Source organism: Lycium barbarum, chromosome 9 (genome assembly GCF_019175385.1).
Source record: "Lycium barbarum isolate Lr01 chromosome 9, ASM1917538v2, whole genome shotgun sequence".
NCBI lineage: Eukaryota > Viridiplantae > Streptophyta > Magnoliopsida > Solanales > Solanaceae > Lycium > Lycium barbarum.
Genome location: NC_083345.1, coordinates 9,149,549 through 9,175,236, shown reverse-complemented (window position 1 = coordinate 9,175,236; position 25,688 = coordinate 9,149,549). Strand labels below are relative to the sequence as shown.

General features: G+C 35.4%; 1 protein-coding gene, 1 long non-coding RNA gene and 1 other non-coding gene across 3 annotated transcripts; all 3 read left to right on the top strand.

The window, feature by feature from the left end:
• Positions 1–203: 203 nt before the first annotated feature.
• LOC132611614 (uncharacterized) lies at positions 204–2,568 on the top strand. The gene is made up of 3 exons (XM_060326019.1): positions 204–1,661; positions 1,881–2,177; positions 2,308–2,568. The coding sequence occupies exons 1-3, from the start codon at positions 204–206 to the stop codon at positions 2,566–2,568; spliced, it is 2,016 nt and encodes a 671-aa protein (XP_060182002.1).
• Positions 2,569–7,973: 5,405 nt separating this feature from the next.
• LOC132610051 (uncharacterized) lies at positions 7,974–9,712 on the top strand. The gene is made up of 3 exons (XR_009570997.1): positions 7,974–8,139; positions 8,779–8,848; positions 9,520–9,712. It is a non-coding gene; the product is annotated as an uncharacterized LOC132610051 (long non-coding RNA).
• A 10,921-nt stretch (positions 9,713–20,633) lies between these two features.
• On the top strand, positions 20,634–20,705 carry TRNAQ-UUG (transfer RNA glutamine (anticodon UUG)). Its single transcript has one exon. It is a non-coding gene; the product is annotated as a tRNA-Gln (tRNA).
• The last annotated feature ends 4,983 nt before the right edge of the window (positions 20,706–25,688 follow it).

The following is a 25,688-nucleotide window of genomic DNA, read 5'->3' as shown; positions in this document are numbered from 1 at the left end:
TTATTTCTTCATTTTCCTCTCTGTTTTTGATAATGTAGTTGCTTCAGCTTGCAAAAGTCTTAAGGTATTTTGTGTGTTTGAGTCGGTGTGTATCTGGTTTTTTTCATTTATTTACAATGAATAAACTTTTATTTCTGAAACAAGTTTATCCTCATATCTCATGTGTTTTGAAACATATCTCTCTTCATTGTTGTTATAGACATATGACTGAAAATGAAAGGGTCTTTCCTAGAGAAGCACATGTCCAGAAGGAAGTAGGTCCGTGGAATAATTTGGTAGCCATTCTTCAAATAACTAAAAAGAAGATTTTTGGAAATCTTATGGAGCAGAATAGCAGTAGCACTCATGAATTAACTTCCACTTCTGATCTTAAGGGTTCCGATAATGTTGTATCTGCTGATAGTCATGGTAGTGGAAGTATGAGTAATCTTAAGATTACAATTCATTCAGAAAAGACATCTGTAGCTAATACGGACGAGAGTAAAGCTTTTGAGGTTGTTAATATGAACAAAACTTCAAATTCAGCTGGCCCTGAAGAATTGCTAAATGTCTCTTCAAAAGAATGTGAAGGGAGCTCTGACAATTCCAATGGCATATCTTCTGGTGTATCATCTATCTGCGGAAAAGCCAGTTCCAATGACGGTGTTCAACTGATTAACGGTTTCCATCGTTCAGAGTTAGTTGAGAAAGAGAGAGAACAATTGCTAGTTGAGGAAGTATCATCAAGTGTACAAATCAGTTCTGGTGAAGATATCCTGTCAAAATTTGATTCATCTTGTGACTCAGAGAGGGTTTCCAGCTTAGTAGATGTTTCTCAGGAAAAAAGAAATAACGAACCAGAGTTGGAGGCCAAGAATGACAAAATGCAAAAGAAGGAAGTAATATCAGACATTATTTCAATTTTTGAGAAGAATGGGACATCGAATCTCAAGCAGGTTACACATTTTAATAGTTTCTTACCGAGTGAAGCAACCAACAAATGGCGGGATGTTCTTGTGAAAAAATCAGTACTCTCTGCAAATGAACACCATCCGGCCGAAGACACCTCTATTCCGATCTCACTTTCTAAGTCCGAAATGGATGAAATTGCATCAGTCTCCAATAATTCTTGTCACGTGGAAGCTGATCATCGAGCAACAGATCAGATTGTCGACCCAAAGAGTGAAAAATCTGTACCTAGAGAGTTTGAGCCCCTTAATGGAACTTCTCATAATATTTTTGGAAAGAGTGGCGACATAAAGAGCTTAATAGATTGTATTAAGGAGCTGCCTCCTCAGAAGCCATCTGTTGTTAGGCCTGAGGAAATGGTTGTTGACAGAGATAGGGAAAGAAGTGCAAATAGCAGTATCCAAGCTCAAACTGATAAGCAGACACTTGACAGGAAAAAAAGAAAGACTTCATCTGAGGATGTGATTGGAAAGAAGGAAAACAGTAACCAAGAGATTGCATGTTTGATGGAAAAAGGTGAACTGAACAAGGGTGAGAGTGCCTCTTTATCTGAAAAGTTATCAGATGAAAACAAAATGACTATAAAGTTCGTGAATGTTACAGCTAAAGAAAGTGATGTCTCTAAAGTTTTCAAGGGTTGTGGGGCTGTTACGAAGGTTGTGTTTCCAAGTGTCAAATCAACTAATTTTAAAGTTGCACACGTTTATTTTGAGGTATATTTTCAGTACTCCAGTCTTTGACCATTTTGCTTCAGGCCTGTGTTCTCGACTTTCTTAAGTCGTGTCTATTCAAATATAGATGTAGAATTCCATTTTTACTCAAAAAAGAATGTCTCTATTTTGAAAAAAAAAAAATGGTGGAAGTGTAGACTAATGATGTGAACAGCCATTTTCATGTTTAGTTTCCATTTACCATTTTTTTGGCTTTTGCAGTCAGAAGAAGGAAGGCAAAAGGCTCTTAAAAAAACTGATATGATGATTAAGAATATGGTAGCTTTGGAGGCCACTTCTCCTCAGAAAGGGAGAGAGAGGATGTGCATACCTAATTTAATTGGTTGTCCAGAAGTTCCCGCCTCATTAGTGAAGCATCCTTCAAGGACATTTATGATAAAAAAATTGAACAACAATGTGTCCTTTCATGATATTAAAGAAGCTCTATCCTTTTGCAAAAGCAACATAACTGGAATTTTCTTTGGTTCGTCAAGCTCCGTTGCTTATGTGGAGTTTGAGGTAATTTGCTTGTTTCCCTCTTTTGAGTTCATCCGATCTTGTAGGTTGACTAGTTGAGGTTTTTATTGACGAAGTGGATTTGTAGTGCTAGCAATTACAGTTATTTACGTTTAAAACCTTCTTCTGCCAGACAGTAGAGGGCAAAGAAATTGCTATTGAGAAGCATTCATTGATCGTGCTTGGAGAGAGACTATCAATCTTGAGAATCGATCCACCAAGAACAACCATCGTAAGGATATCAAATGTGGATTCCCTTGCAATGGGTAAAGTGACCTCCGTTTGCAAAAAACTGGGAAAGACTAGGCAATTCTTCCCGAGAACGAATGACATCCTGGATGTGCATTTCAAACTTGCTGAATGGCCAAGAATGTTAGAGATTTTAAACAGGTAGTTTGCTTGCTTATCCAATATTGGTTTCCTTTAATTAGGGTGACATACTAAAAGCTAAGTTTGATTTTTGTGTTTCTCTTTTTGATGGATGCAATATAAAAGTTTCAACAGCATAGTAATAGCCTTTCTTTCTCTTTTTCTTTTCTATAGGTCGATAACTACAACCCTTCCTAAAGTTTCTCTTTTAATCAGTAGAGTAATTTATTATTTAGAAATTTAGTACAAAGGAAAGCATTTAAGAGAAATTTACGTTATGAGTCAAGGTTATAGATTTACGTACTTAATTAGCATAATTTTTAAAATTCATCAAAAATACTGGCAGATATTATTATTACTTTTTTGGGCATACTTATAAAAACGGTACAATTAATATCCCACTAATTTTATTCTCTTGTTCTTTATTACCATTTCTCTCTCTTATTAACTAAAACCTTATACACCCCAATTTATCCCTTCATAACCGTCAAAACGACACCAGAAATGAGGTCAATAGTAGGGGTGTACATGGACCGGGTTGGTTCGAATTTTTTAAACACCAAACCAAACCAATTGCGTCGGGTTTTAAAATTTATACACCAAACCAAACCAATAAAATTCGGGTTTTTCAATCTCGGGTTTTCTCGGGTTGTTCGGTTTTCTCAGATTTTTTGGGTTGTTTGGTTTTCTCGGGTTTTTCAGGGTTTTTTTCGGAATAGTCTTGATACAAAACATATAACTTTTACTTCAAATATTTCTTTAGTCCTAGTAAGATACAATTATATAATTAAGGTGTTTCTTAAGAAAATAAGACAAAATGTGAGAAGAGTGATGACATTGTATTAAAATATTCAATAAAAGCTAATATAATCGGTTAAAATAAATATTGCTAATTAACAAGTCATAAAAGAAAATGACCATAATCTAAAAATACTAAGTCATGCTAAAATAAGTATTACTTACATGACAAAGAAAAAAACTTAAGTTATGTATTTTTACTCTGTAAATCAATTATGCAAAGCTAAAGAATAGATATCCAACATTATTGTCATTCCTAGTGGTAAATTGAATTTCTTTTGTTAGGATTAGTATTGAGTTGGTTTTGGTTTAGACTTTATTTGAGTTACTAACATCCATAGGATATAAAACTTATTGACATTCAAAATTCTAAGTTCAAGCTTGAATAATATGATAATAGATAAAAAATTACGAAAAAATTTAAAAAATATTTATAAATTACTTTACAAATAAATATTTTTATGTATAAAATGTTTTAAAAATTGAATACATGTAATGTCGGGTTGGTTTGGTTCGGTTTGACTTTTTTTAGTTAAAACCAAACCAAACCAATTATGGTCGGGTTTTTTTTTCCAACACCAAACCAAGTCAAACCAAACCATTAGTCGGGTTTTTTTTTTCGGTTTGACTCGATTTATCGGTTTTGTGCGGTTTGTCGGTTTACTTTGTACACCCCTAGTCAATAGTATTCCGAAGTTTGACTTTCGAAATCTGAATTGTATCACATAAATTGGGACATAGAAAGTAGTACATCTCATACTCAAAATATCACCTTTTGGCATAGATAATCCTTCAAGCATGTATAAGTTGGATACTTTTTCTGATAAATTGAAAAATTAGTTGTTTTCTCATCTCTGCTAGCTTACAAACTCTGTGGATAATGCCCTTAGGGGTCGTTTGTTTAGAGTGTATAAGGATAGTACTAAATAAGTCGTATTAGTAATGCGGATTATTTTTTATCCACTGTTTGGTTTGGTCTATTAAGGAAACTTCTGTCTCTAATCATGCTTATCCATGTTTTTAATAACCTGTGTATTGGTAATATCATGATTTGCTATGTATACTACTTAATAGGGGTATTAATTATACATAGGTTAAAAATCACTACCAAATAAGGGATCAAAGCTAATACATGTATTGTTTTCTCTAATACTTCCTACCAGACGCACATTCTTTTCCATTTATTATCTTGAAACTGATTTTTCCCAGTATCTTTGGGCAAAAAGGAGTTAATTTGTGAAAATGAGCTTGCCTTATTTATTAGTCAAGTTCTTTGCTTTACGTTTTAGAGCTTGGTATAGCTAAAAGCTCGGATTTTTTTTTTCTCTAGAGTTCCACTGTTTTGATTTTATTGTGGTGATCATATTGAAGCATGCAAAGAATATGTGCAAAAAAGTAGAGGCTTGATAGGGACTTTAGTTCCAGTGCCAATGAACACCATGTTTGTTGCAACGTTTTGCCCTCCCTGCCCCCCAAATAAGGGGTACATGATATAAACAAATAAAAAGGCTATTAGTAACATTTATATGCTTCCTTCACTTTAGCAGCCTACTTTGTCATATTCAAAAGATTTCCAAGTACCTTCTCTTGTTTTTACATTAACCCTTTTTCATATGCTTCAAATATTGGTCCTTTTTTCTTTTGAGATGAACTATCTGTTCTTTGTGATTTTGTATGTCTGAGGAGACAGGAAGGCTAGGTTTGCAATCGTCTGTATATCGGTGCGTAAGGATGCTAAAGGAGCATTTGATACTTGGTTGACTGATTGCTGCAATTCTATTTGATCTCGCTCTAAAGTTTTGTGTTTTGGTTGGACATATGAAGAGAAAAGTGTTGAGGTTATCAGAATCATTCAGCCAAATAAAGGAAGTGAATTTGATGCTTCCAACCTCCACAATATCCAAGGAGCTTTTTGAAGATCCTCTCAAGTCTGTTGAATGTTCGCAGCGGTGGAAAATCAAAAGCGCCTATGGTGACATTGGCCTCAAGTATAGGTAGGATGAAACACTTGCCTACGTGGTGTCCCGTATGCCTGCTGTCTATTCTGCTCTTTATAGAGTCCTTAGTGAGGTAAAGAAATATTACATCCCATTGAAATGTCTTTTAGCATTCCTGTGATGTTCTATGTTTCAGAGTTGTTCGAAATTTGGGTTTTGAAACATGAATGTAGATATTGGTTGCTAAAAGTGAGTGATTGTCCTTTAGGTACGCAGAAGGTGTTGGATTTTGGGGCTGTGACTGGTTCTACATTTTGGTAAGAAGATTACTATTTTGTTGTTTAATTGATTTCTGTTGGTTAATTATCCAACGTATGTGTTAATTTCTGTTAGACCCTTCCATTCGATAAGTTGTTGAATTGTGTGGTCATGCAGGGCAGTTAGAGAAGTGTGGCACAGGCCATGGTCATTGAATAGAATTAATTTGGTAGAGCCATCACAGTCCATGCACGCTTGGTAGAGCCATCACAGTCCATGCAGCGTGCTGGACAGAACCTTATAAAAGGTACATTCTGGTGTTCTATTGACACTTTTTGGCCTGCAAAATCTTAGACTTTTAGTATATGTTTTCGAATGCTAATTACTCCATCTGTCCCAATTTATATGATGTAGTTTGACTGGACACGGGACTTGATAAAGGAAGACTTTTGAATCTTGTGGTCTAAAAAGAGCCAAAGACATTTGTGTGGCTATAGATCATCTCGTTAAGCGTAAAAAGTAAAGTTTAAAGTTAAATTGTTGTCAAATAAGAAAATGTATCGTTTTTTTTGGACTGATTAAAAAAAAAAGTGTGTCATATAAATTGGGACAGAGGGTATAATAGTTATTGGTTACTTCGCTGATCAGCTCATTCAATTTTCTGAGTCACTGGCTTAGGTGGAAGTGTGTCGGTAATTGTGCTCTTATTGCTGTGGAAATATAAGGGAGATGAAGTCTGTGCTTCTCACACAAAGTATTATAAGTCTCTCTATGTGTACGTCTTATTAAATTTGTGCATAAAGCAGATACAACTTTAAGTGAAATTGTTCTCTTATCAGGGGACAGATTCGCCAACAACATCATTTTGTATGCTTTAAGCTTTTGGACGGTGTATCTTGAGCCGGAGTCTTTTAGAAATAGCCTCTCTAACTTTCAAGGTAGAGATAAGGTCTGCGTACACTCTATACTGGGTATATTGTTGTTGCATCTTGATATGAATGTACTTCTATATAGGCAGTCCTCAAAGCTGTAACAATAGCATAGGGCACATTTTGTTCAAGGATGAATTATTTATTCTCATTATCCCACACAGAGGAAAGGACTATCTTGCCCCTCTTGTACTCTTATTGCAAATGAAATGAACTGGTAGGGGTCTGCCTAACCCCCCCCCACCACTGAGGTGGCTTAACTAAAAAAAAAATATGATATGAATGAGATTGCCTGAGCTTCATAAACTACAACCCGAGATGTCACATCTTGGAGTCATTTGTTGTTGTCCCCGGGGCATATGTGCTGCATGATAAGGTTGTGGCCCATTACTGTTTTTGTACAACCAAGTAGTATCTTAGCCAGTGGTTAAGAATCACTTCATATTGCTTAACCTTACATTTTCGAAAAAAAAAAGTATTGCTTTCACATTGCTGTCTCCAGTAGTTTCCATATATTTGTAATGTGGCTATAAATCATTTCATTAATGGTAAAATAAAAAATTTAAAATTAAATTATTTCTAAATATGAAAAACTAACATTTTTTTTTTGAAAAAGACAAAACGAAAGAGTATCACTTAAATTTGAATTTGAGGAGATATTAGTTTTATGATGGAACAAAAGGAAATTCTTTTGAACATCCCATATAATGAGTTTTTTTTTTAAAAAAACCTTTTTCTTGAATAATTGAGAATAGCTATAAAGAGATTGACAAGTTAAAATGAAAAAAACTAGGAGGAAGAATCTTAAATAACATTTACTCCATTATTATTTTCCCATAATAGTTGAGCATGCAAGAATCGTCTTAATCTTTGCATAAATGGAAATTAATTAAAGGGAACATATTTATACTTAAATATTAGCATGCAACTGTAGATTTTGTTCACCTAAGTTTTATATTATAGTTCTATATAAAGACGGATGCTTTACTCATATAGGCCATATCCTAGCAAAAAAGAAAAAAACAAGGAGGAGAAAAAAATGAAGTCTTCACAATTAAATTTGTCCATATTTTTCCTTCTTTTGACTACATATTATTCATGTTCTTTGGTTCATTCTATACAGTTTACTGAATTAATCAACAATGAATTGGCAGGTACTAGGGTTGTACAGGCAAACCGATAAACCGCACCAAACCAACAAACCGAATCAAACCGGAAAAAAAAACCCAACTAGTGATTTGGTTCGGTTAGGTTTGGTGTTCGGAAAAAAAACCCGATCATTATAGGGTTGGTTTGGTTTTAACTAAAAAAAGTCAACTCGAACCCAAACCAACCCGATTATAGATATACTACTTTTAAATTATGTTATACATAAAAATATTTATTAAAATGTAATTTATAAATATTTTCTTAAAATTTTTTATAATTTTTGTTTTATTTCTTACATTTAGATTTGGACTTAAGAAGCCCATCTAAATAATATACAAAAAAAAAAAGCCCATAAGGAAATGAACACACTAGAAGTCTAAGGAAATGAACACATCAGAAGTCCAAAATCCCCAATCCCCAATTCGGCTACACAAGTACACAACCCTTCTCCCAAAATCAGATCTGAATCCCTCTTTTGCTTTCCTCTCAAATCAGCAACCCTACTACAAGACTCAACTTTACACGGTAACCCTCTTGACTAGTACTTATTTTATTGGTTTGAACTTAGCAGGGATTGAACCCTTGACGTGTTAATCGACAACAGAAACATTTTTGATTTTAAGACCATTTGCACTCGAGCCTTACATGGAGACTTGGAGAGGGTCGCATCTTCTGTCTATTAATTATGCTAAAGTGGTCATGAGTTTCATTAGTTAATGTAACAAACAGAAACTCAATTCAGTTTTTTAGTGCAAAGATGTTAATTTATTAATTTATCTGAATGGAGTGAGATTAGTGATGTTTACTTAATTATGAGCTTCTTGTGTGCAATTAATTAGAACCCTATATTTGGAGCCCGGGGAGGGGGGGGGGGGGTGCCTAGATTTGGCTTTTACTAACTACATAATTCATGTAGCATCCCCAATCTATTCAGATCCCTCTTTTGTTTAAAAAGTGGATATTTGAGAAAATCAGCTACAGGCCTGCAGTAGTAGCAGAAGCAAAAAATATTTGGAATCTATGCCTAAATGCATATATGGTTTCTTTTACTTATTTCTCAAAGAGCTGTTGGTTTTCTTTTATGAATGGAGAAAAAAATCATGGACATATAGCATTGATTAGCCAGTTTTCTTTTACTTATTAATTTATTCTTTTTTCTTGCAGAGTATGGAGACTCACCTTTGAGCATTGATTAGCCAGTTTCGTTCACGATGCACTATCTGTGTGAGAATTGGTATGTTAATTACACAGTGTATATTTCGTGTATATCAATAATTTGTCACCCCTGTACTCTGCAGCTGCAAACCTCTTGGATTTTTGCACTTATTTCTCTGCTGTGTTTTACTGATATTGTTTTCTAGCTGGTGCAATTTTTTTCTCTGCTAGTTTTACTGATATTGTTTTCTGCACACTTATTTCTCTACTGTGTTTTACTGATATTGTTTTCTAGATGGTGCAATTGTTTTCTCTGCTGGTTTTACTGATATTGTTTTCTGCAGGTATAAGTGCAGAAATCCAAGAGGTTTGCACTGCTTGATTTTCCTGGCATCAGAAATTTGTACGAAATATAAATGATTTATCTTGTTTTAGAATTGGCATAGAAATGTAAAGAACTAAACAATTACAGTTTCTGGATCATATGTTGGACTTTAAATTGGATTTTGAACTTTAAGAAAAAGTTTATCATGACCTATAGTTTAGAATTTAGCTGTTTGTTTACTTCTGTTTAAGGGCTTACTAGCAAAAGGACATTGGAGGTTGACTACAGATTTAGTGCTCAATTTAGATCTTTTCTTGTTTGCCTTAGTATCTTTTCTAGATTAAGTTTTCTTCACTGAATTACACTTCATTATTAGGCAATGCACATGCTTCCTTTCTGATCTCTTCAATTGTCAAATTTTACAGATTGGAGGAGTGATTTGGATTTTTGCCCAATCTTCAAGCTGCAGTGATTTGGATTTTTGTCCAATCTTCAAGCTGCAGTGATTCCTTTCAGTTGCTGTAGTATATTGCACTGATTTGGATTTTTGTTTTTGCTACATCTGACATTTTATGGCCATTTGACATTTTAGTTATATTATAAAGTTAAAACTTCAAACAGTGTTTTTCCTCCATCTTATATGTTGATATTTTGTGCTAGAACTCTTTTTAAGAAGCACTGCTCTCTGCTTTTCATTAGATACTATGAAAAACCCGAGAAACCCGAAAAAACCCAAAAAACCCGAGAAACCCGAAAAAACTAAAAAAACCCGAAAAACCCGAGAAAATTTGATATCGAAAAACCCGACTTTTATTGGTTTGGTTTGGTTTATAGATTTAATAACCCGACACAAATGGTTTGGTTTGGTTTGTAAAAAATCCGAACCAACCCGGTCCATGTACACCCCTAGCATATACTTTATCAACTCACTGTATACTTGAAGGTTTTGATGCTGGAACTTCACCAATTCCACAAGGAAGTAAAGACTCTTTTCCAGTGAATTTCAATGACCCAAAGCAACCTGCAAATGCTACTTGTGGTTTGGCAGCTCAAAAATCAAAAGGGGTACATGGTCAATTTGTTCTCTTTGATTTGTAATAAGGTTTAAACTCCTGATATTTGTCTATCTTAAACTTCTTGTGTTGCACTTTCAACCAAATCAATGAATTTCACTCTAAGCTTTTTCAAGCGTTAGAGTGTGATATTGAGCACAATCAATTGAATCTCAAGTTAACTTTTCTATTTCTATCTCAAGTTATTAGATGAGGTTTAAAGCCCCAAATTCTTGTTAATTAATCTTTTCCAACCTCAACTTTCCTCTTCCGAGCTCAATGGGCGAGCCTTAGGGTTAGCTAATTCCTTAAGAAACATTAAAGAACCATATTAATTAAAGAAACAAAGACCACTTCATTAATTCGAAATAAAAATCGTTCAATACATAAGCAAAATGAGAGATTTAATTCAACACTTGATAATAAATATTCTCATAAACAACACTCAATTGAGAGAATAAAAAACTACACACTTAAATAGTCAATACATGACAAAAAATTGAAGAAAGGGTTAGAATATTTCTCATTAAAGTGCTCCAATATTCACCTTTAATGATGTTGTTGATGAACCCTAGCTTCCAAAGCTTGAAAATATGGCCAAAGATAATAATGATTTCCCTGAGTCTTCCTTTTATAATTGGGAAAATAACCTATATATACCTCTCACACATCCAGTTTGCAGCCAATCTAACCCACTATATCATTCTAGCCCCCTACCGTATCATCGGTGCATAGATAATGTATATGTACTGTATAGACATACATATATATATATAATATACTTTGTATACATAATGTATATGCTTTGTATAAACACATGATACCAACTCAAATTATAGTGTATGCAAAGTATAGCTACATATTTACATTAATATACTTTGTATATATAATGTATATATTTTGTATACACATGAAACCACTTTGCAAAACCCAAGCATTGAATTCCTCTAATCCAACAGATCCAACATTTAGTTGTATTGAACCCGCCCCTTTGCTACTGTTTTTACCCGGAAGTGGAAGAAAAAACAAGTCTGGTAAGTGGCAGTGGATTTAAAGGAGAAAACAAGAGGAAGACGAATCGGAAAAACTAGGAAAAGAAATGGACCAAGTGATTTGAAGGGCCGAAGAAGATGGAGTCTTTGAAGGATGAAATTGCATAAACTAGATAAACCAAGGGATATTTAGGGTATGAAGGAGATTGTTGGACTAATTTTAGTAAACTAGATCACTTATGGGTATTGGGCCATAATTATTCCTTTATAATTCCATTTTTTTTTTTTTTTGCTCGGAATGTCCTTCTTCTATGGTGGTCTTTAATTTTGCCCTTTGTCTAATATTCCTAGGTTCTAAGTTCGAATCTCTGTTCAGTAAAAAAAAGAAAGAGAAATTTCACAAGGCAGAGGTTTAGATTCGCAAGGCAGAGGTTTGTTCAAAACTCTACCTTAAGGTAAAGTTGAAACTCTGCCCGACTCATGCAAAATTTTGGCTTAAGGCAGAGTTTTGCATGAGCGGGGTTGCATGCAAAACTCTGCCTTGCAAATTTTTTTAAGATTTTGATTGAGCGGTGTTCGAACCCGAAACCAAGGGATTCTAACGAAAGGCAAAAATTAAAGACCACCAATTTAATGAACAAAAATTAAAGATCACCCCAAAATAAGGGTATTCCTACGAATTGCCCCTATAATTCCCCAATTTTTCAAAGTCAAAATATGACAAAATAAGCCTCTAATTTTCAGATTTACAAATCTGGTCATTTTTTACGCTTTTAGTTACTTTTCTCATTTCTTCAGTTTGACATCTTTTTGACTTGTTTTTCACTTGATTTCTTTCCGATCACTTTTAAATCACATAAAACCTGTAAAATGAAAATAAATGTCATTACATGCACTATTTTCTCAATCAAACATAGCAAAATCTAAGATTAAAGAAGAAATAAGTTGGTAAAATATCAACTGATCAGTGTACCAAATCAAAATACATAAAAGCACCAAGACTTATAAGCCCTTTCGAGAAGTCTTTCACCACAGATGTGGAAAGATCCACCCAATTCCCAATTCAAATAACAAACTATTTTAACAAACATAATAATTTTTTGATGAATGTATGAATACAACTCGGAGTTATTTGTCTTTAAATTGTTCACCTTCATTCCAGGATGAAGCAATTTTCTTGTGATGTTTTGATATCTGAACCTGAAGAGGTTGATCACCGCTCCAATACTTTAGGTTGATCCCGAGGAGGAACTTCTTTTTATTATTTCTCTTTTTCTTTTCTTTTTTTAATTTTTCACATGGTGTCCGGTATACGCATTGGAGTCCGAGTATATCGGGATTCGCACTGCTTAAGGCTCCATTAGAGGGGAAGCGCTCCTACCAAGGATTTTTCATACCCAGGGCTTGAACCCGAGACCTATGGTTAAGGAAGAAAAAGCAAAATTATGTCATTAATGCATCGATTTCCACCTTAAAGAGCTCGAGACCACACATTAAGGGTGCAAAATGAAATGAACTAAAAATCTCAATGATAACTTGAACGGTCCTTCAAAAATTCATTAGTGACTACAAACTATTATAGTTAAAAAGAAAAGTCCTCAAACTTTTGCTTTAAGGACCCCGTAAGTTCGCTTAAGTATGTCTACACCCAAAACATATCAAATTGGTGCTACCAAAAAGAAGTTTTTTAAAAAAAAAATTATCAACTTATAGTCAAGTTTTGCTTTTCACAGGACCAAAAATCCACCAACACAAAATAATCATTATTTTTTAATATATTCGTTTTGATGGAAGGACATACTCCTTTTTTAACATCTCATATATTATGAGAAAATGCTTTTTACATTTTCGGGAATAGCTGTAAAGAGATTGACTTACTAATTTGAGAAGCTAGGGGATATTTTAAAAATTTTGAAACAAAAGAAAAGGTTGATTTCAGATATGGTTATTTAGCTTTTATTTTATTACATGCACTAAAGCCACTAAATTATTTTTTGTAACATCTAAATGACTATGTCAACAACAACAACAACAATAACAACCCCGTGAAATTCCACACCGTGAGGTTTGGGGAGGGTAGAGTGTACACAGACTTTACTCCTACCAAGGTAGGACGACTGTTTCCGAAAGACCCTCGGCTCAATGAAAATCATAAAAAGAGGTCAGATAGGCTAAGGAATTCAAAGCGATATGGAAATGCAAATAACGAAAGCGACACAGATAAGATAGAATAATCAAAGTACAGGAAATAACAGAAATCAGAGCACAAGAAATTCTACTGCGATAATGTGCCTACTAATAATGAAGGATAACGAGACTATCTACTAGCCTTCTACCCTAATGTGGGTCCTCCAAACCCTCCTATCTATCACACCCAAATTCCGCTAGGGTGTGATGGGCACTCGGCCCCACATCCGAAGCCGAGCGAACCCACAGACCTTTGGGACACACATAATCTTGGTAGATTTTGTAAATCAAATAAAAATAAAATATATAATAAACTCTCAAAATATGCATGTCCGATGCTTTCCAAATCAAACAGAATCTATGGTCGTACAGAATTTAACACATAATACAGAATGGCATATCGGCTGATGAAGCCGCATACACAACTGATATACTATACCCACGACTCTGTCTGCAAAGTCTCTAACATCAATCCAGAAGAAGCACACATACAAACTCTGACTCGGTGGCACCCCAGGAACAAATGGAGCTTGCCAACTCTGCTGGAACATCCTCTATAATGACTTCGCATCATCTAGGTGTACCTGCGCGGCATGAAAACGCAGCCCCCAAAGAAAGGGGGTCAGTACGGAATATGTACTGAGCATGTAAGGCAAGAAATGCAGTAAACAGAATCATAGTCGGAGTCAGGAGAACAGAAGTATAACAGACAGAACCATAATCAGAATCAGAAGTACAGAAGGTAAGTACCTTATCCGAGACATCAAAATTCTTGCCTTCAGAACACAAATCATGTGTGCCAAAATCATAAGTCATCATATGCATATACAGATAACAGATAACAGATCCCGGCCCTCTAGCGAGGGACACGGTAACAGAACCCGGCCCTCTAGGGAGAGACGCGGTGAATAGAATCATATGCCATCCTGGCCGCCGTCCCCATATCATCATATACAAATAATAGAACCCGGCTCTCCCACCGAGGGGCGCGGTGAACAATGCAGAGGAAGTGCACGATAACAGAACCTGGCCCGGGACGCAGTGAAAAGACATACTCAGACATACACGAGCAGAGTCGTGAGAAACCATGTGCACACAAATCAAGACCCGATAGAGACACACACACACTTACCGACATCTGAAGGCTCAGAAACAGGTTTCGGGTCGATCGAACTCAGTATGAGAAAGTTACGAGCGTTTTAGTACAGAAACCTCTATGGGCATTTTCAAGTTATCCGAGATCGTATACAGAAGTTGGGGGCATTAAGGCTTACAGAGGATACTCATATCAGGTTACTTATATCAAAATACTTATATCAAAATACCCATATCAGAATATTTGTAACAAAATACTTATATCTGAATACTCATATCGGATTTACTGGATACTTATATCAGAAGGTGCATAAGAATCATAAACAGACATATCAAAACTCAATGGACTCATCACACGTACTGTCATTTGACAATTAAGATATCAATCATATCGGAAAATAAATAAGAATCACAATCAAGTTTGAAATTAAGGAACAGAGTAACCCCGAAATACATCTCATACCCCCATGTTCCAAAATAGTTTACAAGACTCAACGGAATATTTGAAACAATTGTCGTTTAGTAGTTAGAAGAATAGTTAAAACTTTTCCTTTAATATCGCTCGAAAATAGGACAATAATACAATAGGAGATGAATCGGGAATAGTGGGCCCACCTCGGGTCAACTGAGGTGGCGTACACAATTTACGTACGTTACACTTCATGACGTCACTTGTGAGAGTTTTAAAGTAGTCGGGTCCTAGTTGCGCAAGTTCTAGGTGTTTAGGCAATTTTTTCACTATTCATAAAATATTTAATTCAATTCTACTGAATGAAAAAGGGGCAAATTTAAACGCGGATTCCTAAGAGTAGAGTCGCCCCCGAGGCTCGTACCCAAACCTATCACATCTAAGACATGCCAAGAGAAGGAAAGGTAAAGCTTTACATACCTTATTCGCTCCTTGCGCCTCTCCAAACTCAATTCCCGTTTCCTCCAAAATCTACAATTGGTCGCAATTACCAAATGTTAACTATAAGACTTTAGGACTTGAATCTTAAATTAACACTTTCCTACAGAAATTCGGGCAGCATCTCCCCTATACATACAACATCCCCGAGATTCTAACTCGGCCAAAATATCAACAACCATACCAACAACAATACCAATAGCATCAACAATCGATTTGAAACGCATTCTAACATAAATTGTCTTCTTTTCTAAATGGTGCAACGACTTCCAAACCAACTTGCACTTTCAAATCAATATCACCATTTTCATATTCATGTACTAATTTAAGATCATTCAAATACAATTCGGAAGCATTTTATATTATTCTACAAAATATTTACAAAATATACAAAAATTCCACCAAAATCATAATTCATCCGAAACCTCTAATCTTCGACATAAATATTCATAACATATTTTCGTCCTCCAATTTCATTAACAATAATCAAAATTTGCACCTTAACAATTTCATTTTCATAATTACATAAATCTACCATAAAATCACAAAACTTCCCATAACAACTTAACAACCAACCTTTCATGCTAATATGGACTTACATCCCTCCAAATCCACCAACTAACATAATAGTTCACATTTAGACTTCACTTCCATAATTACATAAAAACTACATTAAAATCACATAATTTCTTATAATCATTTTCAACAATTTTCCATACCAACTTGAACCATTCCATTACAAGGCTTCAACAACACAATTAACATAACAAATAAAATTAGTTCATCCTTCTACACACATACATACCCATGACTATATATATATATATATATTCATCATGCAACTTCCATATTTTCATGAATTCTTCTCCTTTCTACATTCTACAACATAAATAAAACCTCCATATCACATAAAAAGAAATTAATTCTTACCTTTTCTTCCTAACTTCTGCACTTGTCCAAAGTTCCAAATCTACTTAACAAGCGACTTATCTTCCGGAATAACTATACCACGTTGTAGAGGACCCTTGAATTAGTAGGAATACCACAAGAAAATAATTTTTGGGACAAGATTTCAAAGGGTCAATTTTTTTTTCTCCATGGCCGAATGGCCTTCTCTTTTGCTCATCTTCTTTTTGTTTTTCTCCTTCTCAATTTTTCTTAAATGTTCTATGTGTTAAAATATATAATGAACCCCTTTATTTATTTGTCACGTGGAAAAATAATTAAATCATGTGGGCTTGGGCCATGTATGGCCGGCCACCCCTCTCTTTTGGGCCTCATTTTTTTTTTTTTGGTCATGGGCCTAACCCGGTTGGCCCCGAGTTGGGCCTAGCCCACTGACCTTTCGACCTTAAAACGTCCATATCTCCTTGTACCGACGTCACCTGGGAACTCACGACCTATGGTTGGAAATCTAGTTCAATTATCTACAACTTTTATTTCTTGGTATTTTTCCAAATTCCAAACTTATAATACCGTTTTTTCCCCGCAAAGTCAGGTCACCCGAAAACGTTTTCTTAAAAATATTCATTTGGAAGGTTTCCACTTTGATTTGGCCCAAAGGTCCTTCGTGAGTTGTGTTTAACTTTACATATGTGATTCATATAACTTGTCACATGTTCCAAAAAAAATCTTGACGTGTGGGCCCCACCTCAGCTTACAAATAATTCGACGTTCAAAAATACGGGATATAACACTATCTAAGGTCATGTCCTCGCTAAGCTGTAACTGCGTCATGTCCTGTCTAATCACCTCTCCCCAATATTTCTTCGGCCTACCCCTATCTCTTCTGAAACCATCCATGGCCAACCTCTCACACCTCCGCACTGGGGCATCCGTACCTCTCCTCTTCACATGCCCAAACCATCCCAGTCTCGCTTCCCGCATCTTGTCTTCCACCGAGGCTACTCCCACCTTGTCACGAATAACCTCATTCCTAATCCTCTAAATCACTATGTATAATATATATTTGTTCATTTATCATAGACCATAACTAAACTATTTTTTGTAACAAAATATTTATTCAACTTTGTAAAAATCACTACAAGTCAGTAAACAAGTATTAGTATATTTTTTGTGACCAAAAGTCATTTGACTTTGACTAAATATCATATAAAAATTTAGTTTGTTTCCTCCTAACTGATACTTTAGTGAAAGTTGAGTGATTCTTTTGTTACAAGAAATAGTTTAGTGACTTTCATGATACTAAAATAAAATTAAGTGATTTTTTATTACAAAAAGAATTAATTTAGTGACTTTAATTACAATAAAATAGAAGGTAAGCGTCCCTTTATGAAATTCGCCCAAAAATAAAAGATCCATCGAAATTATTAAGTACAATGAGGAGTTGAAAATGCTCAGAATCTTAACATTTATTTCATTACTTTTTTTGCCATAATAGTTGAGCAAGTAAATCTTTGTATAATTGGAAATTTATAGGAGCATAATTACTTTTACATAATCGGATGCAAATCTTAGATGTTATCTGCTATAAATATAAAGTCTGATATTGCTTCATTCATAAGGAGAAATAGAAAAAATGAAGTCCTTTCAAATACATTTGCCTGGAGGTATGAATGGTTTGTCAGTGAATATTGATGACCCTAAGCAAAGTGCAAATATTACTTGTGATTTGGATACTGATAAATTACATGGCCAATATGTTCTGTTTGATAATACTAGAGATTCTCAAAGGTGTGGGGATAATAAATGTGAATGGCATGTAAAGAATGATGGATTATATCTTGATATTCAAGGCCAACAAGTTTTTCAGGCTCCCTGGTTTTTGTAAAGGCCAGGGGGTAGGATAATGAAGTATAATGTTTGTTAGTTACTGTTATGATGAAAAATTGCTCGTTACAATGTTAGAACTTTCCATCAATCAAGTACTATTCAGTTCTTCCTTAGAACTGTTTTATTATTGTGATTTCATTCGAGACGAGAACATAGAAGAGTTTGATGCTTTTAATTCAGGTAAAAATTTTATGCATAACTACTGCTTAATGTTTCTTGTTCTTCGGTAAAATTTTTATGCATAACTACTGCTTAATGTTTCTTGTTCTTGTGCCCAGAGTTTGCCGGAAACGGTAAGGTTTGCGTACATTCTATCGTTCCTAAACCCCATTATATGAGATTTCACTGAGTATGTTGTTGTTGTTATTAACTATTGCTTAATCATAATTAACTAATATCTAATTTTGTTTATTAACACCCGATGGGTATAAATATTTATCCAAAAAAATTGTTGGGGAAAAGTTAACCATTCTTAAAACTTCCTTCAAAACACAAAGAGATATGAAAAGTGCTTTATGGAAAGGCAAAGAAAGGTAAATGAGTAAGATTTGGTTTTGATATGTATAATATAAATATAATTATATATTACTAGAAACTAACAAAAAGATTCTATCTAGGTGCTAGCGATTAGTATATATATTATAATTATATTGCTTATTATGGAATGTAGAATCAGTGCACTAAACATATACTATCATAAAATAAGCAAAAGGGAGAATTCGATTGTAAAAATCTACATGTTCTGCCAATATCGAATAAATAAATTATTTTCAATGTTATCTAAGGAAATTATTAGATGCAAGGAAAGTTGAGAAATCTTTAAGAAGTTTTTACTACCTTATCTTTTCTTTCGGTTGATAAGAAGAATGTCAAAATTGAAGTGGTAGGGTTAAAATATTCCAAATTAGAAAGGATAATGTTTTTTGGTATTCCATTAAACAAAGAGAGCCAAAAGGCATTTTGACCTTTTTCTCACAGATGTACTTAAAAAAAAAAATGAAAAGGCTAAATACCTAGATTGACCCTTTAACTTGACACAATTTTTAAGTTAGACACTTTAACTTAGTTGGTGACCAGATAGACACCTCAACTTGATAGAAATGTATCTTTTAAACACACAAGTCAGTAAAACCAAGTGCATGTGCATCACTTGCTGATGATGTGTCAAAGAACGAATAAGATAGAGACACGTGGAATAAAAAAATCTCCAGCACAACCCCCTTTGATCTTCTTCTTCGTTCCAAAAGAAGCAATCAAACTTTGCCTTAATTCTCCATTATTTGCTTCTGCAAATTCACATGTAAGTTATAGCAATCAATTATTATACTCTTCTTCTCTAATGGTTCCCTTCATCTCTCTTTCTTCTCCCTTACCACCTCCCATGTCCCACTCTCACTTAACCCAGAGACAAGTATAGGTTTTCTTTAACTGATAGATGAAGGCCTAAAAGTAAAGAGGTTACGTTTTGTCTAATTTTTCTAGTTTTATGAACCTGCATTTTTTTTTTTACTAAGTAGGAAATCAATGCAAATTTTCAAGATTAATGGTATTGTCTTGATTGAAACGTTAAAAAGGGAATTTACAAAATCCTTCTAAGCCTGAAGTTTGAGTCTTTAACATTTTAAACCTGACTCTGTTTATTAAACTGTCAAAGCTTCCTAATAATAATTTGGCCTTTATTTGCTTCATTTTGTTTCAAACGAGTATGAAGATCATGGGATAAAAGAGAATGTGTGAAAAAAATAATATAAAAACAGGAATTAGTATGGAACTTTAGTTGTAGTTGTGCTTTTTAGAGATGGAGAAGAGAGGTTTATGCCGCCAGGGCTTTTCTTTTAACAATGGTGAAGATGAATTTGAGGAAGATGAGGGTAAATTTGGGTTATAAAAATTTTTTGTTGATAGAAGAGCTGACTCAGCAGTTCTCTAACTTTGACTCACGCGCCTACATTGAACAAAAGAATACGTGATATGCCATGTAGGACTAGTGTGTTTAAGTGATGCATTTCTACCAAGTTGAGGTGTCTATCTGGTCACCAACTAAGTTAAAGTGTCTAACTTAAAAATTGTGTCAAGTTAAAGGGCCTATCTAGGTATTTAGCCAAATGAAAATTTAGCATGATTGTAAATTGATGTGATCGTTTGTACCTTTTCCACATTAGAACTTTTTCTTAAGTTATTGCAAAAATTATATTTTTCCTAGTTTCCTAGGAGTACGTACCAGAAGTATTAATATATACGAAAATAAATTTTTGATTTAAACTCTATATTCAAGAAAGAAAGTTTTCAGACCTATTATTCATTGAAACTTTAGGAATTTTTGCACATATGTTTGTGCTTCGGGTCTAAAATATTTGATTCAGATGAATTTGATGTCGCAACACTGCTACTTCCTCTGTACATTATTTAGTTTTCAATGTTAAATGAACGTGCTATGTTCAAGAAAGCATCAATTTTTATTTTATTAGCTCTTATATTATAATAGATGATAGAGTAAACTCTAATGCATCTGAGGTTCTATGGTGTAGTGGTTAGCACTCTGGACTTTGAATCCAGCGACCTGGGTTCGACTCCCGGTAGGACCTTTGTTTTTTATTTTTTGGTTTTTTTTTCTCTATGCTATTATGGGTCTTTGAAACTTGTTGAAAAGACAATAATTGGATTTGGCCAGTTTGTTTTTCCTTTATTATTTAAACTGAAAAGACTTAACAGCAAATGAATGGTCCAAATCACTATACAAATAGTCCGTTTGGCCAAATTTCTAAAAATAGCTTATTTTAAAAAATATTTTTTTTTTCAAAAAAGTACTTTTGGCTAAAAGTAGTTTTTGTTTGACCAATTAATTTAAAAAGTACTTTTGAGAAGTAATTAGTGTTTGACCAAGCTTTTCAAAAGTGTTTTTATGTGTATTTTTCTCAAAAGTACTTCTCAAAAAAGTGTTTTTGGGCAAAAACTATTTTTTTTTAGCTTCTGAAAACTGATTCTGCTATTCCCCAAAAGCACTTATTTTCTCCCAAAAGCTTGGCCGAACACCTCACTTTTTTTAAAAATAAGCACTTATTAAAAAAATAAGTACTTTTGGAAAAAATAAGCTTGATCAAACAGGCTAAAACTCAATGGTTGAAGCACTCACTAGCCACCTTACAACCATAATATATAAATTTAATAAAGTTCTAAACAATCTAATGGTGAGCAATGAAAACAAAAAAAGTTTTAATTTTGCATGCTCAATTTGCACAAAAGGTATTTCAATACCTGCTCAATTTGCACTCATGTCCTTTCACAAAAAACTACTAAGAAAAAATTGAAATATAATATTCTTCACGACGAAACAAAGAATCCTTGCATTATAAAAATCAATATTTGAGGCTAGTATGCTCCAAGAATTTTTTCCTCGTTAGAAGCTTCTTCCTTTTTTTTCCCCTCACTTAATCACTATGCTATCATTAATCCCCTTTTATGGTTATAATATTCTTTTTGCCAGTGTGATCAAGTTTTCTCCTTTAAAATCCAAGACAAGAGCCTTTGGTTTCTTTGAAGGCAACAAATCACACATTTACTTAGCCAATATGGAACCAGAAAGAAAAGAAAGAGTTCAAGAGAGATTAATGGATATTAGTCTCAAAGACCTTTCTAAGTAGCTTGAATGAAAAATGGAAGTTGAAGAGAGATCAATGGATATCAGTCTCAAAGACCTCTCCAAGCAACTTGAAGATTTTGCTAAGTTTAGGAATTGGGAGAAATCTCACAGCTTTAGGAATTTGCTACTTGCCATGGTAATTCTTTTACTATCAATTTCTATCATTTTCTTTTTTGCCTTTTATATGCTCTTTCATTTCTGACTCAAAGTAGCATCGCTATGATGAGTAGAAATAGCATTTGTTGGTCTCTTTTCATCCGTAAGTGTATTTGATAAAATAGCTAACATCATGAAGTTTTACCTTTGAATTTGAAACTCCATGACAATCTACTTTTTAATTACAGGAGCTGAAAAGTGGTTATTTGTAAATTTTCCCTATTGAGAGACGGATTCAAGTTTCTTGATGGATTCAATCTTTGAGGTTCTTAACTTTGAACATATTAGACTTTTAAAATTATAGGTTTAGAATTTAACATTTTGTTGAAATTTTAGTAGTTTTCAACTTATACAAGTTTATATTCTATTTGAAAAATATTAGGTTCAGTTGAACCATCAAGTATAGGTTGCTTCCGCCTCTCTTGTCTCTAGCTAGGTTCATCAATGATCAATAGCTACCTCCTATTTTTCTCACTTTGAAAAGATACATTAGTCTAAGATTTAGGACATGAAATTGCAGTAGTGCTTGATTGAAGAAAGAGTAAGAACTCATTTCTTGTTATTGGTAAAGCTTGTTTACCATATATAACCATTTACCAAGAAAAGAAATTATTTAAGTTAAATCATAAGCTTTACTTATTTTGGCTACTGGACTAATTCAATATTAGATCTCCCTTTGTTGAGGGAATAGTAAGATTAATTTCTAGCTCTTGTTTTGTAATTAGTTTCATGAAGTTTAAAGTGTATATCACCAATTATAGAATGTGTTGACATTTTACACGAGATAATAATAGCCACATAACATGTGTACGAAAGAAGGTGCCATTAGACAATTACGCAATGTTTCATGATTCCAATTGACAATTGCATCTTGGCATGTACTACTTGACAAGGTTTTGCATACAAGAAAAGGCATCTCTTTCCACTTGTTCAAAGATTCATGAAAGAAAAGGAAAAAAGTGCTAATAGCATATTTGATCCCTCAATTATTAATAAATTTCAATTTCATATCCAATTTAGCACGTTTAACATTACAACAACAACAACAACAACATACCCAGTTAATCCCACAACGTGGGGTCTGGGGAGGGTAGAGTGTACGCAGACCTTACCCCCACCTTAGGTAGGGAGGCTGTTTCCGGAAGACCCTCGGCTCAAAATAAAGTATAAGAAAGGTCAGATACGGGCAAACACATCAAAGCAGTTATGAAAATGAAAACAATGCAAGTAAATAAGGCATTATAAACCAACAGATACTTGCAGAAATCAAGAGACAAGAAACTATTGAGTAACATAGCTACCCGTAAGAAAGGATAAACGCAACTACTTACTAGCCTTCTACCCTAATATGAGTCCTTCATACCCTCCTATCTAAGGTCATGTCCTCGGTAAACAGGAAATGCGCCATGTCCTGTCTAATCACTTCCCCCCAATACTTCTTCGGCCTACCTCTACCTCTTCTGAAACCGTCACTAGCCAACCTCTCGTACCTTCGCACTGGGGCATTTGCATCTCTCCGCATCACATGCCCAAACCATCTCGGCCTCGCTTCCCGCATCTTGTCTTCCACTGAGGCTACCCCAACCTTATATCGGATGAATTCATTCCTAATCATATCGCTCCTAGTGTGCCCACACATCAATCGCAACATTCTCATTTCCGCCACTTTCATCTTCTGAACATGAGATTTCTTGACTGGCCAACACTCCGCCCCATACAACATAGTCGGTCTAACCACCACTTTGTAGAACTTGTCTTTAAGTTTCGGTGGCACCTTCTTGTCACACAACACTCCAGAGGCAAGCCTCCATTTCATCCATCCTGCACCAATACGGTGTGTGACGTCATCATCAATCTCCCCATTTCCTTGTATAATAGACCCAAGATACTTGAAACTATCTTTCTTCTGTATGACCTGGGTGCCAAGCTTTACTTCCACATCAACCTCATGCACTATCTCACTGAACTTGCACTCCAAGTACTCTGTCTTGGTCCTACTCAACTTGAACCCTTTAGACTCCAGAGTTTGTCTCCAAACCTTCAGCTTAGTGTTAACCCCGCTGCGAGACTGGTCAATCAGGACTATGTCATCCGCAAATAGCATACACCATGGCACCTCACCTTGAATTTGCCGCGTCAATCCATCCATCACCAAGGAGAATAAAAATGAGCTAAGAGTTTATCCCTGGTGTAACCCCATCATCACTGGGAAGTGCTCTGAGTCTCCTCCCATAGTTCTTACCCTGGTCTTGGCCCCATCATACATGTCCTTGATTGCCCTAATGTACGCCACATGTACACCTCTAGCCTCCAAGCATCTCCATAGAACCTCTCTCGGCACTTTGTCGTATGCCTTTTCAAGGTCGATGAATACCATGTGTAGGTCCCTCTTCCTCTCCCTATACTGCTCCACCAGTCTCCGTACAAGATGAATAGCTTCTGTAGTTGAGCGCCCGGCATGAATCCGAACTGGTTCTCTGAGATAGACACGCCTCTCCTCACCATCATCTCCACCACCCTTTCCCACATTTTCATAGTGTGGCTTAGCAGCTTGATCCCTCTGTAGTTGTTGCAACTTTGAGTGTCACTCTTGTTCTTGTACAATGGAATCATTGTACTGCATTGCCATTATTCGGGCATCTTAGCCGTCTTAAAGATGACATTAAAGAGTCGGGTCAACCACTCTAAACCTGCCCTGCCTGCAGTCTTCCAAAATTCCCCAGGAATCTCATCGGGCCCGGTCGCTCGACCCCTACTCATCCTACGGACAGCACCCTTAACTTCCTCAACCTTTATACTCCTACAATATCCAAAATCACGACACCTCTCATAGTACTCCAAATCTCCCAACACAATATCTCTGTCCCCACCATCGTTCAAGAGTTTGTGGAAGTATGACTGCCATCTCCGTCTAATGAGAGCGTCCTCCACTAGTACCCTGCCATCCTCGTCCTTGATGCACTTCACCTGATCCAAGTTACGCGCCCTCCTCTACCTCGCCTTGGCTAGTCTGTACAACTTCTTATCCCCGCCTTTGTCCTCTAGTTCTGCATACATGCATTCAAAAATTGTTGTTTTTGTCGCCGTAACTGCTAACTTTGCCTCCTTCCTCGCCCTCTTGTACAATTCCCTATTCGTTCTCTTCTCCTCATCATCCTTGTTGTCTACCAACTTCGTATACGCTACCTTTTTTGCTTTCACCTTCTCTTGAACTCCTCCATTCCACCACCAGTCCCCTCGGTGCCGACCACGGCTACCCTTCGAGACCTCCAGCACCTCTCTAGCTGTTTCCCTAATGCAACTGGCCGTCCTATCCCACATGTCGGTCGCCTCCCCACTACTCTCCCAGGCTCCCATAGCCCTCAACTTCTCCTCGATCTCCAGGGCACCCTTCATGGTCAAACTCCCCCATTTGATCCTGGGCATGTCATCCACGACCCTCTTTCTCTTTATCATCTTGATTTCCAAATCCATCACCAATAGCTTATGCTGGGTCGTTAGATTCTCGCTCGGAATCACCTTGCAATCTTTACAAAGACCTTTATCTTCCTTCCTAAGGAGTAAAAAGTCTATCTGCGTCTTAGCCACCGAACTACGAAAGGTTACCAAGTGTTTCTCCTTCTTTGGGAAACTCGAATTGGCTACCATCAACCCAAAGGCTTTTGCAAAATCCAACAGTGCAATTCCTCCCCCGTTACTGTCCCCGAAACCACAACCTTCATGCACATTATCATAACCCCCTGAAATTGACCCAATGTGCCCATTGAAATCT